General features: G+C 36.8%; 1 protein-coding gene across 5 annotated transcripts in view; it reads left to right on the top strand.

The window, feature by feature from the left end:
• The window catches only part of epb41a (erythrocyte membrane protein band 4.1a), a 130754-nt gene that overhangs the window by 26105 nt on the left and 89500 nt on the right, over window positions 1–15149 (top strand). For 4 of the 5 annotated variants that reach the window (XM_063011509.1, XM_063011543.1, XM_063011526.1 and 1 more), the window contains exons 1-6: window positions 2163–2220; window positions 4640–5040; window positions 11034–11414; window positions 14057–14161; window positions 14520–14562; window positions 14651–14726. In XM_063011509.1, the coding sequence (XP_062867579.1) occupies window positions 4648–5040; window positions 11034–11414; window positions 14057–14161; window positions 14520–14562; window positions 14651–14726 (998 nt within the window). In that variant the 5' untranslated portion in view covers window positions 2163–2220; window positions 4640–4647. Of the gene's footprint in view, window positions 1–2162; window positions 2221–4639; window positions 5041–11033; window positions 11415–14056; window positions 14162–14519; window positions 14563–14650; window positions 14727–15149 lie in introns of those variants that run through there. The other variant, XM_063011518.1, reaches the window with a different exon arrangement.

Below are 15149 nucleotides of genomic sequence, written 5' to 3' on the forward strand. Positions count from 1 at the left end.
CAATGTTCTCAATGCAAGTGCCAATGTACCCAGTCACATACTCAGCATAGTTATCTATGTTCACAGACGAGTCTTCCATAGTGGCTGCCTCTCTAAACACATCCCAGTCTGTTATGGCAAAACAGTCCTGTAGAGTGCTCTCAGCCTCTGATGTCCATAGCTGAACCTGTCTGCTAACAGGGTTTGGTTGTTTGAGTCTTTGTCTATAGGCCGGGTATAGGAACAAAGAGATGTGATCTGATTCTCCAAATGGAGGGCGGGGTGCAGCCCTAAATCCACCACGTATGTTGCTGTAAACGTGGTCTAAGATGTTCTTGCCACGGGTGGGAATTTTCACATGCTGGTGGTATTCAGTTAATACAGTCCGTAGATTGCACTGGTTAAAATCACCCGCAACTTTGATTAAATGATTGTAATGAATTAATGTTATTGTGGGTTTTCTGTGTGTGTGTGTGTGTGTGTGTATAAAAACTTTAATGGGGCTAACTATCCTTAATTATATGAGCACAGAAAAGCCTGACAGTTTTAATACCACTAAATTATTAGGCCAATAAATTGATGTATAAACATTTTAGCATGCATACATGCATAAACAGTGTTTTCCATACTGTCTAAACATTTCCATACTGTTATATATAACAGTTGTTTTGCTATGCTTAAATACATTATTTTTACCAGGGAGCTTACATTTCCACAACATACAAACCACAAACTTCAGTGCAGTACAACAAAATGTCATTTTCTAATCTGTGCTGAGCTCGGTTGAACTTGGTACAGTTGGACAGTTACATGACATATCTTAATATACCAAAACATGAAGACAGCACCATGACAGGACACACTACAATAAAATATTACATTATAATCATTTTAAAAGAGGAAGAATGCAGTAATATTTGGATCTTAAAACCCAAGTTGTCTAATTTGTATTCTAATTGAATCTGCTCATTTATAGTTCATATGACATATGGAAATATGCTTTTACTGCTATTGGTTCTGTTTGCTCTGGTAGTCCCATTTTTGCAATTCAATGGCAGTTCTGTAAAGTGACAATAGAGCTGGTGTCAGGGGGCAAAAGCAATGTAGTTTGCTTGTCATATGGTAGATATAACATGGCAAGTTTAGTGTTTTTGTGGTGGTCTGGGTATTTTTTGCAGTTAATTCTTGTTTATGGTAAACAACTTGGCTGTCTATAAACAGCCTGTGAACAGCTAGGGTTTATTACTAAGAAAGCTAAGAAAGAAATCCAGCGGTACTAAGCCACTAAGAAATCCTGTAAATGAAAGGGGAGACTTTCGGAACAACAAATATAAAGATATGAAAACTCACTAAATGAAGTCCATGCTAGAATTGGTGAGACTGGCTCTTGATTAAATTTTTTTCAGCACCTTCTTGCTACATCTAGTTTTCCTGTTTTTCTCTTCTCAAGCTGATTATATGCATACGTATTATGTCCTAGAAGCATTTATTTATATTCTTCTTCCTTGTTTCTCTTTTGGTTTTGCCTCTATTAGTTCGCTGTTTGTTGCCTTGTTGTGGAGGCCCTACCCTGCAATGGACGAATCAGTAGTGCTTAACCTGGCTCTGAGTCCTCCATCTGCAGCAGTATTTCCTCTGGATCTTTTGCTTGTTGGTCTTTGACATTCCAGTAATTTCTGTGTTATCTTTTCCAATTAATCCGTCTTTTATTTGGCCCCATTTTATTAATGGGCAATGTGAGATTTATTTAATTAACTGGTGAAGAGGGTATTTGACCAATCCCCTGTTGCAAACTTTTCTGTCCTGACTAATCTCCAGTCCTTCCTGGATACTATTACTACTACTTACAGAAGTCATTGGTGTTCCAAATTAACTGAATAGAACCACCTGTATTTTCTACCTGTAGAGCATTACTGCCTGTATCTCTGATGGTGCCACTGAAGTTAGCTGCAGGGTCATCTGTTGGAAGCCACCTTTTACTGAACTTTCAGTCCATTAAAAAATTCTACAGGATACTTTTCACCTTCCACCCTGCTTCTCTACAGTCAGCTGTCAGGTTTTTTTTTCCTTTCTAAAGCCTCTTCTGTTCCCTTCTTTATAGAACGGCGAGCCTTGCCATGATTATTACCCTGGCAAAGGTGGACCATAGGATGATATCTGACTGCAGCGATGTAGTGGTGATCTCTCTGAGGAACTGCAGTTGTTGGCTGGGGTCAGCCCCCAGGTTCCACTGGCATCCAGGTCAATAAGAAAAGCTGGCTCTTTTCAGTACCATTAAAAGCAGAAAAAAAGCCTTAAAGATAAATATCCAGACTGTTTTTCTTGAATACTCTTGCATATTTAATTTATTGTATACATATTAAAAAGTTTAAGAGTTGCATAAACCTTAAGAGTTGCATAAACAGAAATAGTACTATTATTTTTATATTAAATAGGAGGGTTTTATTAAAAGATTTAATCTACAGCATACTTTAAGGTGTGTTATACACAATAGAAAAAGTCCTTCTTTTTAGGATTAGAAACATCATGGATCCCAAATGTTAAGAAGTAAAGAAACAAATTATTCACCAGTTTTAGATGTAGTGAATGGTTTGGTTAATGATTTATCAGTGTTTGGTTAAGGACATTAACTGATGGGTATGTAGATATGGTAAGGGAAAAAATAATTCAGGGCTGTTTTCAGGGCACATTTTCTTATATGTTCTTACATTTTCCTATATCTGCACTGTGGCTCACTTTATAATTCCACTTGACAATTCACTTTAAATTTACTTTATTCACTTTATAATTCATTTTATAATTTACTTTACTTTATAATTTATATTGTACAGCTGTTGTAACTTATAATATATACCAGCCTTGTAGTGTTAACCGAAATAACATTTCCATCTGCATCCTCAGGTCCTGTTTGGTGTTGTGTGTTGTTGTGATTATACAGATAGTTGTTTGTACAATGTGAATCTCTGTAGTGTGTACTATTACTTGTGACTTTTTGATTTATGTAACTTGCTACTGAGGCCTTAATTTCCTTCGGGATTAATAAAGTATCTATCTATCCATTCATCCATCCATCCATCCGTCCATCCATCTAGGAGATACAATCCTGACAGAATCTCCTACAAATGCCACAAAGCCTCCCAACAAAATATTAAAGGTTTATGTTCTGCGTGTTCTGCGTGAGCTGTAGCTGAAACTTTTAGAGGCAATGTTCATGTATTATTGTTTATTATTTATGCCTTAGTTTTAGGTTGCCTGTTTACATTTTAAAAGTAATTTGATATATTTTTGATTCATTTGTTTTTGCATTTCAAAAATGTTCTCTTTAAACTGTACTATATGCAAGGAATAAAAATGTGAAAAAAAGAGAGAATGTCTTAAAAAAGAGACATGTCTTATTTAGTCTTATATGTATTTATTTTTACTCTTTATTAAAGCAAAAGTTTTTCTTATCCGATTACTCGATTAATTGCTGGAATAATCGATAGAATACTTGATTACAAAAATAATCGATAGTTGCAGCCCTAGTATATTGTAGCTTCTCTGATGTTCAACAGTTAACTGATTAAGCAGATGCATGAAGATGCAATCTCAGATGAAAATACTACATCAGTCTTATAGATCAATCCTGTACTGTTCTGCAAATTCTACCACAGTTTTTACTTATATTTATACAGAGTAGATGAAACCCTAGGGCAACCCTAACCTTATACCTGGAAAGGAGCATAAAAGGACATGTCACAAGTTAGACCCTTGTTAAAGTAAAATAATTTTTATTGTTTTATATCATTTTACAAAAAGGACTGATATATAAAAAGTGTACTTCCCTGTATTCCGATCCAAATAATCACTTTGCTACCTTTTTGCTGATGCCAGTCTTGTTGGAACAGGCCATTCACTAACCATCTAAAACTCTGTCCATTTGGACCATCCACTGTAGCTTTCATTCAGAGGTGAATAAAACTGCAAAAGACTTTATTAAATGCTAAATGCTTCTCTTTGTGGGCTTTGGTAAGGGGTGGCCAAAATACAGATTTATACACAAATGCCAGCCTGTGGGGGAACCTGCATCGAGAGGTTCTTGACCCTCCGGAGATACCAGCAGCTTAAAAAACCTGTTTGCTGTAAACTAATTTACAAACCTGTCTGGAATTAATACGAGCTAAAAATATAGAGGAAGTAAAACATTTTATTTGAAAAACGAATCATTAATGCTCATCCTACTATCACTTGGAACACGATGTAAAATTTGATAAAAGTGAATTACGTTTTAAATATTAATCTAACACTAAAATGAAACAATCTATTAGACCATAAAAAACATAGCTTCATGATATGGTGAACTGTACTCGGTTGTTACACATCAACAAAGAAAACATGAATAGATGGATGTATCAGAACATATCAAAAGTGAATTTAGTGGTCACTACTTCTGTTTTGGAATTGTGTTCTATTACAAATTTGATGATGCCGATCATTGAATTGTTGTATAGTTACACCACTAGTATGATTGTCGCAATGTATTTAATGAAAATTTTAAGATAAGCATTAAACACACTACTACCACCATACATGACTGCTACTACTACTGCTACAGTTACTACTGTAAAAAGCTAAACTGTTCAGTGTATTCCCAAATGTGAATAATTTGTTTTGTCCTCAGAGATTGCCATGATGACAGATAAAGCAGGAAGTCTGCAAAAGAAGCAGGTCCAAGATCAGCAGCTGGAAGAGGCAGAAAGAGGTGCTCAGGAGCTTAGGCCTAGTGAGCCTCATCAGGAAGGACCCTCTGGCTCTCCAGTACCTTCTAGAAGATTTGAAGAGGACAAGCATCTGAAACCATACCAGCACTCTTGGTCTCGTCATGGCCTCTCCCACTTCTTCTCCTCCTTTCTGAAGCATCGTTCCCACTTTTCAAATGGAGAGACAGTCAATGAGAAGAAAGGCCAGAAAAAAAAGAGCCAGGGCAAATCCCAAGCTCCTATTGCAGACCCTGAACCAGAGCTACACATTGAGGCAAATGCAGCACTAGACCTGCATTCCAGTAGTAGTTCTGAGAACCAGGTGAGAAATAGTTTTCAGAAAGAGTTTTTTTTTTTTAAGGTTTAGTAGGGCTGGGCGATATTGCAAAAAAACAAAATCTTGATTATTTTCAAATTTATCTCGATTCTCGATTGCGATTTTTTTTTTTGCTTGTTCTTGTATAATGCAATTGAAAAAAGACTGACATTTTTTTTTTGCTTTTTAATTTAAAAGACTGCAGAAGTGCAAAAATAGTAACAGCACCACCTTTAATTATCCTTTTAAGGAACTAAAACTTTATAACAATAACAATATAACAATAATTAAAACAAAATAGACATCTTAATTAGCTATATCCTTTATAAGAATAGCTCACAAACAACTCACTTTAAATAATGTGCAGCATAACCTCCTCACATTAAGAAAAGTGCAAAACCACAAAAAAGTTATTTACAGGTTTTTTTAAAAGGAACACAAGCCTGTTTACTGTTTCCACCATATAAATGAGTCTGTATCAGTATCTACACTGGGGGACATTGAGTAAGCAGTCAGCTCAGCTTTGATTTTGTCCTCTTGTGACTGACATTCTAACAATATGGACTACAATTCCCATGCTCCCACGGACTCTCACGTGACTATCACATGTCCCGGGTCAGCCAATCCTGATCACGCTCAGGGTTTTGATTCAATTCAGCTGTGTTCAGTTCCATGCACATCTTATTTAAACACTTTTGTTTGTGTGTCTCGTGAAGTTTTGCCGGTCGTGTTTGTGTGCCTTATTTCTGAATCTAACCGTTACTGTGTATGACACTTGTCTTCCGTTTACTGTTTTTGCTGTTTTGGTTTTCGCTGCCGGTCTGTTTATCCTCTGGTTTTGGTTTTGGATTTTGTACACTGATTTTGCCCTTTTTGATATTAAACTTTCCCTGATTTATATTCCGCGAGCGTCAGGTCAGTTTCTGCCTCGTGACATGTTAGTATTTTAATTAAAATATAAAGTATGTAAACAATCGCGATTGTCACATTTCTAACATTGGGTGAAAACGTTCATTCGAATTAACCGAATTAATCGTGAAAATCGCCCAGCCCTACTATAGAGCCATGAAAGCTTGTTTCATAGGTCAGAAATTGCTTGTGAAAACCTAGCGGAAAGTAGCGGACTACTTTCCATTTTAGTTTTAGAAACAAATTGTTAGGGGCTGGGAGGCAAATAAAACCCAACTCACAAATGATTAATCCAGGTAGAATAAAGCTTTTGCTAAAAAGCCACTAACAAAAAGAGGATAATCACAAATAAAAATCCAAATTATTGAAAACAAAGTAACAAATGAAAGACACAAAAGCATCCGCAGCCCACAATGGAGAATGTGGATGAAACAGGGATAGCGCTGAACTGAGAATTTTTGATAGTTTTGGCCGTTGAATCATTGTTGATCATTAACAATATGATGGATAGCTTCTCTGTATGTTGTTCTGTTTTCTGGCTTTCTAGTTAGTGTTGATAGATTCCCATTCATGTTTTATTTTATGTTGTCAATCCATCTTGTAGCAGGCCGACCTCTTCTTCTTTTTCCATTGATCTTGTAGAGCATTATGTTCTTCTCCAATGAATGTTCTCTTCTAACGACATGCCCAAAGTATGACTGCCGTAGCTTTGTTATTTTGGCTCAAAGTGTGAGTTCGGGCTTGATTTCCTCCATGATGGACTTGTTGGTTTTTCGTACAGTCCATGGAACTTTAAGTATTCTTCGTCAACACCACATTTCAAATGCTTCGATCTTCTTCCAGTCATGTTTCCTGATCATCCAACTTTCGCATCTATACATAACTGTTGGGAACACTATGCAATTCACTAGCCGTGTCTTTGTTTTTATCCTGATGTCCTTGCATTTCCAAACCTTCCCTATTGCGATTCTTCTTCTGATTTCATCTGTGCTTGATAATGTCTTATTAATTATTGATCCAAGCAGACAAAAGCTATCTACTATGTCTAAGTTACTTCATCAATTTTTTGTTTTTATTTTGTCAAGCAAAATTTTGAAGTCTTCTATACTTTCTGCCATTATGGTTGTATCATCGGCATATCTGAGGTTGTTGATAGTTCTTCCACCAAGAGGTTGAATAGCTGGTATTCCATCGGTTCCTGCTGATTTGTTCCTTAATCTTTCAATATATTTGGTTCATCATCATATTTCTTGATGGATTCGAAATGGTCATCGCGATCTGATTTATATAGTTTTTCAGTATATTGCTTCCATCTTTCCTTGACTATATTAGCCTCTACTTGCAGTGTTCCATGTTCATTTTTGATTGCACATGTTTGGGGTGTAAATTTCTTTTTGAGTTGCTTTATTTTCTGGAATGCAGATCTTGTTCTTCCTTTGTTGCATTCGACTTCCATTTCAACACATATTAATTGATAGTATGTTTAGTATGTATGATAGTACGTTTTTTATCTTGGCTGTTTTCCGTTCTTCGGCTATCTTCAATGTTTCATTGGTCATCCATTTAGGTTGTCTTTTTTTCTTTAATCTCTTCATACTTATTTCACATTCATCTAGTATTGTTGTTTTGATCTTCTTCCATAACTCATCAGGTGCTATTTCTTCGTCAGTATCCAGTACTGCGAATCTGTTTTTAAGTCGATTCCTAAATCCCTCTAGTATATTTTCGACATCATACTTTATTATGGTCTTCAGTAAGTTGTTTCTTCTCAACTTGATCTTCATTTTGCACACAAGTAATTGATGACCTGTTCCACAATCAGCTCCTGGTTTTGTTTTGACTGATGTAATTGAGCAACTGTATCTTTGTCTGGCACATACAGTGTATCACAAAAGTGAGTACACCCCTCACATTTCTGCAAATATTTCATTATATCTTTTCATGGGACAACACTATAGACATGAAACTTGGATATAACTTAGAGTAGTCAGTGTACAGCTTGTATAGCAGTGTAGATTTACTGTCTTCTGAAAATAACTCAACACACAGCCATTAATGTCTAAATGGCTGGCAACATAAGTGAGTACACCCCACAGTGAACATGTCCAAATTGTGCCCAAAGTGTCAATATTTTGTGTGACCACCATTATTATCCAGCACTGCCTTAACCCTCCTGGGCATGGAATTCACCAGAGCTGCACAGGTTGCTACTGGAATCCTCTTCCACTCCTCCATGATGACATCACGGAGCTGGTGGATGTTAGACACCTTGAACTCCTCCACCTTCCACTTGAGGATGCGCCACAGGTGCTCAATTGGGTTTAGTCCATCACCTTTACCTTCAGCTTCCTCAGCAAGGCAGTTGTCATCTTGGAGGTTGTGTTTGGGGTCGTTATCCTGTTGGAAAACTGCCATGAGGCCCAGTTTTCGAAGGGAGGGGATCATGCTCTGTTTCAGAATGTCACAGTACATGTTGGAATTCATGTTTCCCTCAATGAACTGCAGCTCCCCAGTGCCAGCAACACTCATGCAGCCCAAGACCATGATGCTACCACCACCATGCTTGACTGTAGGCAAGATACAGTTGCCGCCACACATGCTGGACACCATCTGAGCCAAACAAGTTTATCTTGGTCTCGTCAGACCACAGGGCATTCCAGTAATCCATGTTCTTGGACTGCTTGTCTTCAGCAAACTGTTTGCTGGCTTTCTTGTGCGTCAGCTTCCTTCTGGGATGACGACAATGCAGACCGAGTTGATGCAGTGTGCGGCGTATGGTCTGAGCACTGACAGGCTGACCTCCCACGTCTTCAACCTCTGCAGCAATGCTGGCAGCACTCATGTGTCTATTTTTTAAAGCCAACCTCTGGATATGACGCCGAACACGTGGACTCAACTTCTTTGGTCGACCCTGGCGAAGCCTGTTCCGATCCTGGAAAACCGCTGTATGACCTTGGCCACCATGCTGTAGCTCAGTTTCAGGGTGTTAGCAATCTTCTTATAGCCCAGGCCATCTTTGTGGAGAGCAACAATTCTATTTCTCACATCCTCAGAGAGTTCTTTGCCATGAGGTGCCATCTTGAATATCCAGTGGCCAGTATGAGAGAATTGTACCCAAAACACCAAATTTAACAGCCCTGCTCCCCATTTACACCTGGGACCTTGACACATGACACCAGGGAGGGACAACGACACATTTGGGCACAATTTGGACATGTTCACTGTGGGGTGTACTCACTTATGTTGCCAGCTATTTAGACATTAATGGCTGTGTGTTGAGTTATTTTCAGAAGACAGTAAATCTACACTGCTATACAAGCTGTACACTGACTACTCTAAATTATATCCAAGTTTAATGTCTATAGTGTTGTCCCATGAAAAGATATAATGAAATATTTGCAGAAATGTGAGGGGTGTACTCACTTTTGTGATACACTGTATGTAATCAATTAGATTTACGTATTGTCCGTTTGGTGAGATTCAGGTGTACAGACGTTGCTTGTGTTGTTGGAACATTGTATTGGTGAGGAACAGATCGTTGCTTTTGCAGAATTTAATCATTTGTTCACCTGCTTAATTTCGTTTTCTCAAACCGAACTTGCCAACTGTTGTTAAACTTGGTTGGCCTTCAACTTTGGCGTTCCAATCACCCATTACAATGAGTTCATCGCACCTGCTGATGGTGTCAATTTCTTGTTGTAATGCTTTATAGAATTGATCAACTTCCTCTTTATCAGCATCTGTTGTTGGAGCATACACTTGTATGTTGGAGATGTTGACCGGCTTGCCTTGAATCCGTAATGATATTAGTTGGTTATTGATTGCCTAGTACTGTATTATTGATCTGGCAATGTGCTTCGTGATAATGATCGCCACTCCATGTCTTCTTAGCCTTTCGTTTACACTAAAATATACCATGTGGTCATCAGATTTGAAGTGGTCACCTCTTCCCAGTAGCCAGTTGAGTGTCTTCTGACCTGAGGGGCTCATCTTCCGACACTGTGTTGAATTAATTTTCGCTATCCATTGCAATTTCTTGGCTTGTACGGAAGTAGATCGCCAGGCCTTTTTTCCGCACAAATAAAACCTTGCCCCATTTGCTGCTGCCCAAATGAAAAAAAAAAAGATAAATGGCTTGCCGCTGAATAGGCAGATGCAGAGGCTGCCAGATGCTGGTCAGATGCGAAGCTGGATTTTCACCAACTCCTCAGTTGGCCGCAGTGTGGCCCTTTGCCACTGGTACTAGACCTGTTCTCCATGGGAGGCCCTACCAGGAACTTAAGTTCCCGACGGTATAGCTCTATGACTTCGTTTTACTTCCGCGCCACGTTAAGGCCAGAAGGATGGACTTGGCAGACGAACTAAGAACTAGATGTCACAAAAGACATCTGCAACAAGCCAGCTCTTTTTCTCCTAAATGCAGGCACAAAACCAGTGGTATGGTGCTGTGGATAAACTAGTCGCCCCGATTTTGTGCATGTTTGTCATATTTCTAACACTAAATGCTTCCTCATTTAAATTGCAATATAAGACAAAAAAGGACATCTACAGTATGTGACCTAAAGACCTATGTGTATAAAGAGTCATTTCCTCCTAAAATTAATAACTGATTTGGCCTATTCTTTTATGCAGAATTGCTTTAATTTACAGACACTTGTAAGATTTCAGGTTTGGACTGCCTGTTTACGGCCAACCTCAGCATCTTATTGGGGTTTAAGTAAAAACTTTAGCCATTTTAATACCACATTTTAGTTTTTAACTATTTAGAGGTAAATTTGCTCTTGCACTTTAGATTTTTGTCCTTTGCATGAAGTGATTGAGCGTAAGCCTCAGATCACAGATTGACTTACATTATTTTGTTTTATAAATATTAGTATAAATATTAGTATAAATATTTGCTTCTGTGGACAATCAGAGGTTATTTTCTTTTATTTCCATCTCAAAATGGATTTAATATAAAATTTTGGTACTTACTTTCAAAGCCCTTCATGGCTTGGCCCCAGGTCTATTTATCCGAGTTGCTTAAACATCCCAAGTTCTGGGTTAGGGCTTAATAAAATTTATAATAATAGTAATTATTTTTCCAACAGGTCATAGTGGACCAGAAATACATTGCAGATGGTGATGAAGAAAGACTGGAAAAAAGGCAAAGACGGGGAAAAAAAGAAAAGATAGTAAAAAAGATGGTTAAAAACAAAACAAGAGGGATGACAGCAAAAACAGAAGAAAAAGACAAAAGACAAAAGAAAGAGACAGACAAGATCAACACAGAAAATGTTGAAAGAAAGCTGAACACTAGTGAAAAGCTGGTGGTAGCAGAAAAAACAAAGAGTGAAGGAAATAGAGAAGAAGGAAAGGAGGTGATTTCAGTTCAAGAAGAAGCCATGGTTCCCAAAGCTCAACGCAGAACAAGGATTATGCACTGCAGTGTAACACTGCTGGATGACACAGTTTTTAATTGTCAACTGGATGTAAGATATAATTACAATCACACGCACCAGCTTCTACTTTGAATTCTGTTTACTGATTAGGATTTACTGTGTTTGCAAATGGCACATACCGTGGTAGTATCATTAGTCTTTTAACTCCAGGTCAGTTGTTTTTATATGATAATTATTTACTGAATAATTTGATGTTGTTGCAGTTGTGGTTACATTATATAAAGTACAGAATGTAAAATATATTTAGTATAAAGTGTAGTAAAACTACTTGAAAAAAAAAAAAAAAAAAAAAATATATATATATATATATATGTATAATTTCAAGTAGTTTTTATATATTTTAGGGCTGGTATTGGTCCAATATTGGCCCAAATCACTGGTTCGGATATCGGAAGGAAAAAAATGCGTAGTCCGATCCGATACTGTTGCTTAATGTAAATAACACTTAATGTAAATAAGGTCATTGTTTGTGTGTAAAGCAAATAACACACAAAGGTATGTTCCAACAGAGTGCCTTTTATTGCCAGCTCACTCTGCAACTGCCGTAACAAGGTGCATCATGATGACATAATTAAAATGTGCCACTGATCTACAACTCATCTGCAACAGCCTTTCAGAAATTAAAACACACTGATCTACTTAAACTTTAAGCATTTTAAATCGCTTGTCCCGGCTTGGAGATATCTCACATCCTCAACGATTAATCCATTAGTGTTATGAAACAAATCAAACTACACCGTTTCCCATTCAGCCACAGATGTCCTCTTCAAAATCCAGCAGGGTTTAATAATCTAAAAACGTGACAGAACTTTAACGGAAAATCTTAACTCTGCGTCAATTCTAATTGGTTCATTGCGTTTGATTGACATCCACATCTTCCAATTGTAGACACTTTGGACGACACGCTGTAAAGCGAGATGTGTCACGTGAACAACGTAAGTGAAACCAAAAATGCTGCTAAATGTTCTGTATGCAATATATGTGATATAATAGAAAAATTACAAAATGACATATATAAATATATATGTTTTATATACAACCCCAAATTAGAAAAAGTTGGGACAGCATGGAAAATGCAAATAATAAAAAAACACATTTACTTTGACTTGTATTTCATTGTATGTTATTTCATTTTACATTGTAAAGTTGGGACAGTAAAGCATTTACCACTTTGTAATGTTGCCATTCCTTTTTACCACACTTAAAAGACGTTTTGCCACCGAGGATACCAAGCGATTTAGTGTTTCAGGTTTTATTTTGTTCCATTCTTCCTGCAAACATGTTTTAAAATGTGCAACAGTACTGGGTCGTCGTTGTCACATTTTTAGTTTCAAAATTCTCCACACATTCTCTATTGGGGACAGGTCAGGACTGCAGGCAGGCCAGTCCAGTACCCATACCCTCTTTTTCCACAGCCATGCTTTTGTAATGTGTGCAGCATGTGGTTTTGCATTGTCTTGTTGCAAAATGCATGGACATCCCTGGAAAAGATGAAGGCAGCATATATTGCTCTAAGATCTCAATGTATTTTTATCCAGAAGTTTGCTACTCATGGAACGGTCAATAACCTTCCAAAACATGGTGGAAAGAGGAAACTTGATAAGAGAACTGTATGAAGGGTATTTCAAAGAAGAAAGCATGTACAACGTTCAAAGAATTTCAGGCTGAGCTGGAGACATCTGGAGTGATGGTTTTAACCCATTCAATACACTGCACTGAACACAACAAAGCTCTATGGATAAAGGCCAAGAAACACCCCACTGCCCAACAAAAGGCATAATAAGAGCTCTTTGACAATACATATCAATGTATTGCCAACAAAATTAAGCCTATAAAGAACGGTGCACCCTGCCTACAGTAAAACATGGAGGAAAATTCATAATGTTGTGTGGCTGCTCTGCTGCCTCAGGGATTGGAGGTTTTACATGTGTTACAGGAACAATGAAATAAGAGGATACAAGTATTTACATTTGGGAGTGTGCTCCCAAGTGTTAGAAAACTAGGTTTAATTTGATTTATGGTTCTTATAGTGGGATTATGACCCAAATCACACATCAAGAACTGTTTTAAACTAGCTAGCAATAAGTTCTAGTCTTAGTCTAATCCAATTTGAGAGAGCAGAAATTTGTAAAAGAAACCCTGCAAAGATTTAAGTCATGGGAGAATTACAATGAAACGTGGTAGAAACTACCAGTACGCAGGTACAATAAGCTAACAAAAGGTTTCAAAAGGTTTGGAGACATGTCATTGTTGCCAAAGGTTGAGCAACCAAGTATTAGGAAAGAGTACCTTTATTCCTGTCCATGTCATATACCTTGTTTCTTCTTTATTACTTTTTGAAATGACTGACATGCTATTACAAAGTTGTTACATATCCAGTTATTTCTGAAGATATTGGCTTTGTTATACTAAACAATAAAGGGTGCCAATAATGTTGACCACAACTGTATCTGATTTTTAATGTCCCACATTGGCTCCAGTGTATTGAAGTAAGATGACATGAATATGCAAATAATTTAATTGCTAAAGAAGTTAATGATATACGTTAATAATATTGTTAGTGAGCTAACTTTTTAAATGTAGGTAAACATTCTAATATAGTACTATGGTTTAGTGACAACTTTTTAGAAAAAAGTTGAACATGACAAAACATTTGGTGTGTTGGAATTTAGAAACATGCTAAAGGAGATGAGCTGTTTGCTAAAGTATGTGGCCACCTGAATCTTTTGGAAAAGGACTACTATGGCCTGGCCATATGGGAGACACCAACAAATAAGGTAACCAGTGTTGACAACTGACCTAGATAAATAAGTTATAACTTGACAATTTATTTAAAATTAATTTGCCTTTGGAGCCACTTTAATATCTGCATTACTAAAATACAACACAAATTCATATGATCAACAGACAATATCTCACCAAAGCTTTTTATTTGTATTACTTAAAAATTTGATCACTTATGGTTTTGTATGGTTTTGTGATATGTATGATTCTAAAAGTTCTTATTTGTGCTTCACCCCCACTGCCATTATTTTTTAAAACAAATTATCATAATAATCTATTAAGTGATCTGTTATCTTGATCTGTTCTCTAATCTATTCTTTCTGTTTTTGTCTCTGTTTTTCTGTTTATCAGACTTGGCTTGATTTCACAAAGGAGATCCAACGGCAAGTGAAAGGTAAAAACAGTTGTTAATAGTTAGTTGTCTAAAAGTATTTCAATTAAAAAAAACATTATTTATATTTATAAGTATTTATAATGTTTAGGGGCTAGCTACGATTTTACTTTCAATGTGAAGTTTTACCCACCTGATCCAAGCCAGCTATCAGAGGACATCACCAGGTAAACATTATTTCTTAAATTTACATGAATAGCCAAATTAAAACACTTTCCCAGTTCATTTATAAATACATACGTTTTTCCATTAATTTGCCCACCTTTTATTTTAGCTATGCTTCCTATTTTTCTTTTTTTTTTGCAAACAAGTAGGAGTTGGGCAGGGTTCTATATTAAAACCTATGAGCACATATTTTATCATAAATGAGTAAACTTGAATAAACTTAAGAAATAGAAAATGTATTTCCGGTAAGTCTTGGCACTGCCATTAGAAAAGTAACAAAGTTTACTGGACATGTCTGAATCTGTAACCAGCTTTTGTGATTACATAGGACAAAAGTATGGTGGAAGATTGGTGATGTTTTTTTTTTTTTGTTGCTTTTGGGAGCATGAAGTATGACATTTTAGGACATTTTAAATATTCATCTG

Source organism: Trichomycterus rosablanca, chromosome 2, assembly GCF_030014385.1.
Source record: "Trichomycterus rosablanca isolate fTriRos1 chromosome 2, fTriRos1.hap1, whole genome shotgun sequence".
NCBI classification, from domain to species: domain Eukaryota; kingdom Metazoa; phylum Chordata; class Actinopteri; order Siluriformes; family Trichomycteridae; genus Trichomycterus; species Trichomycterus rosablanca.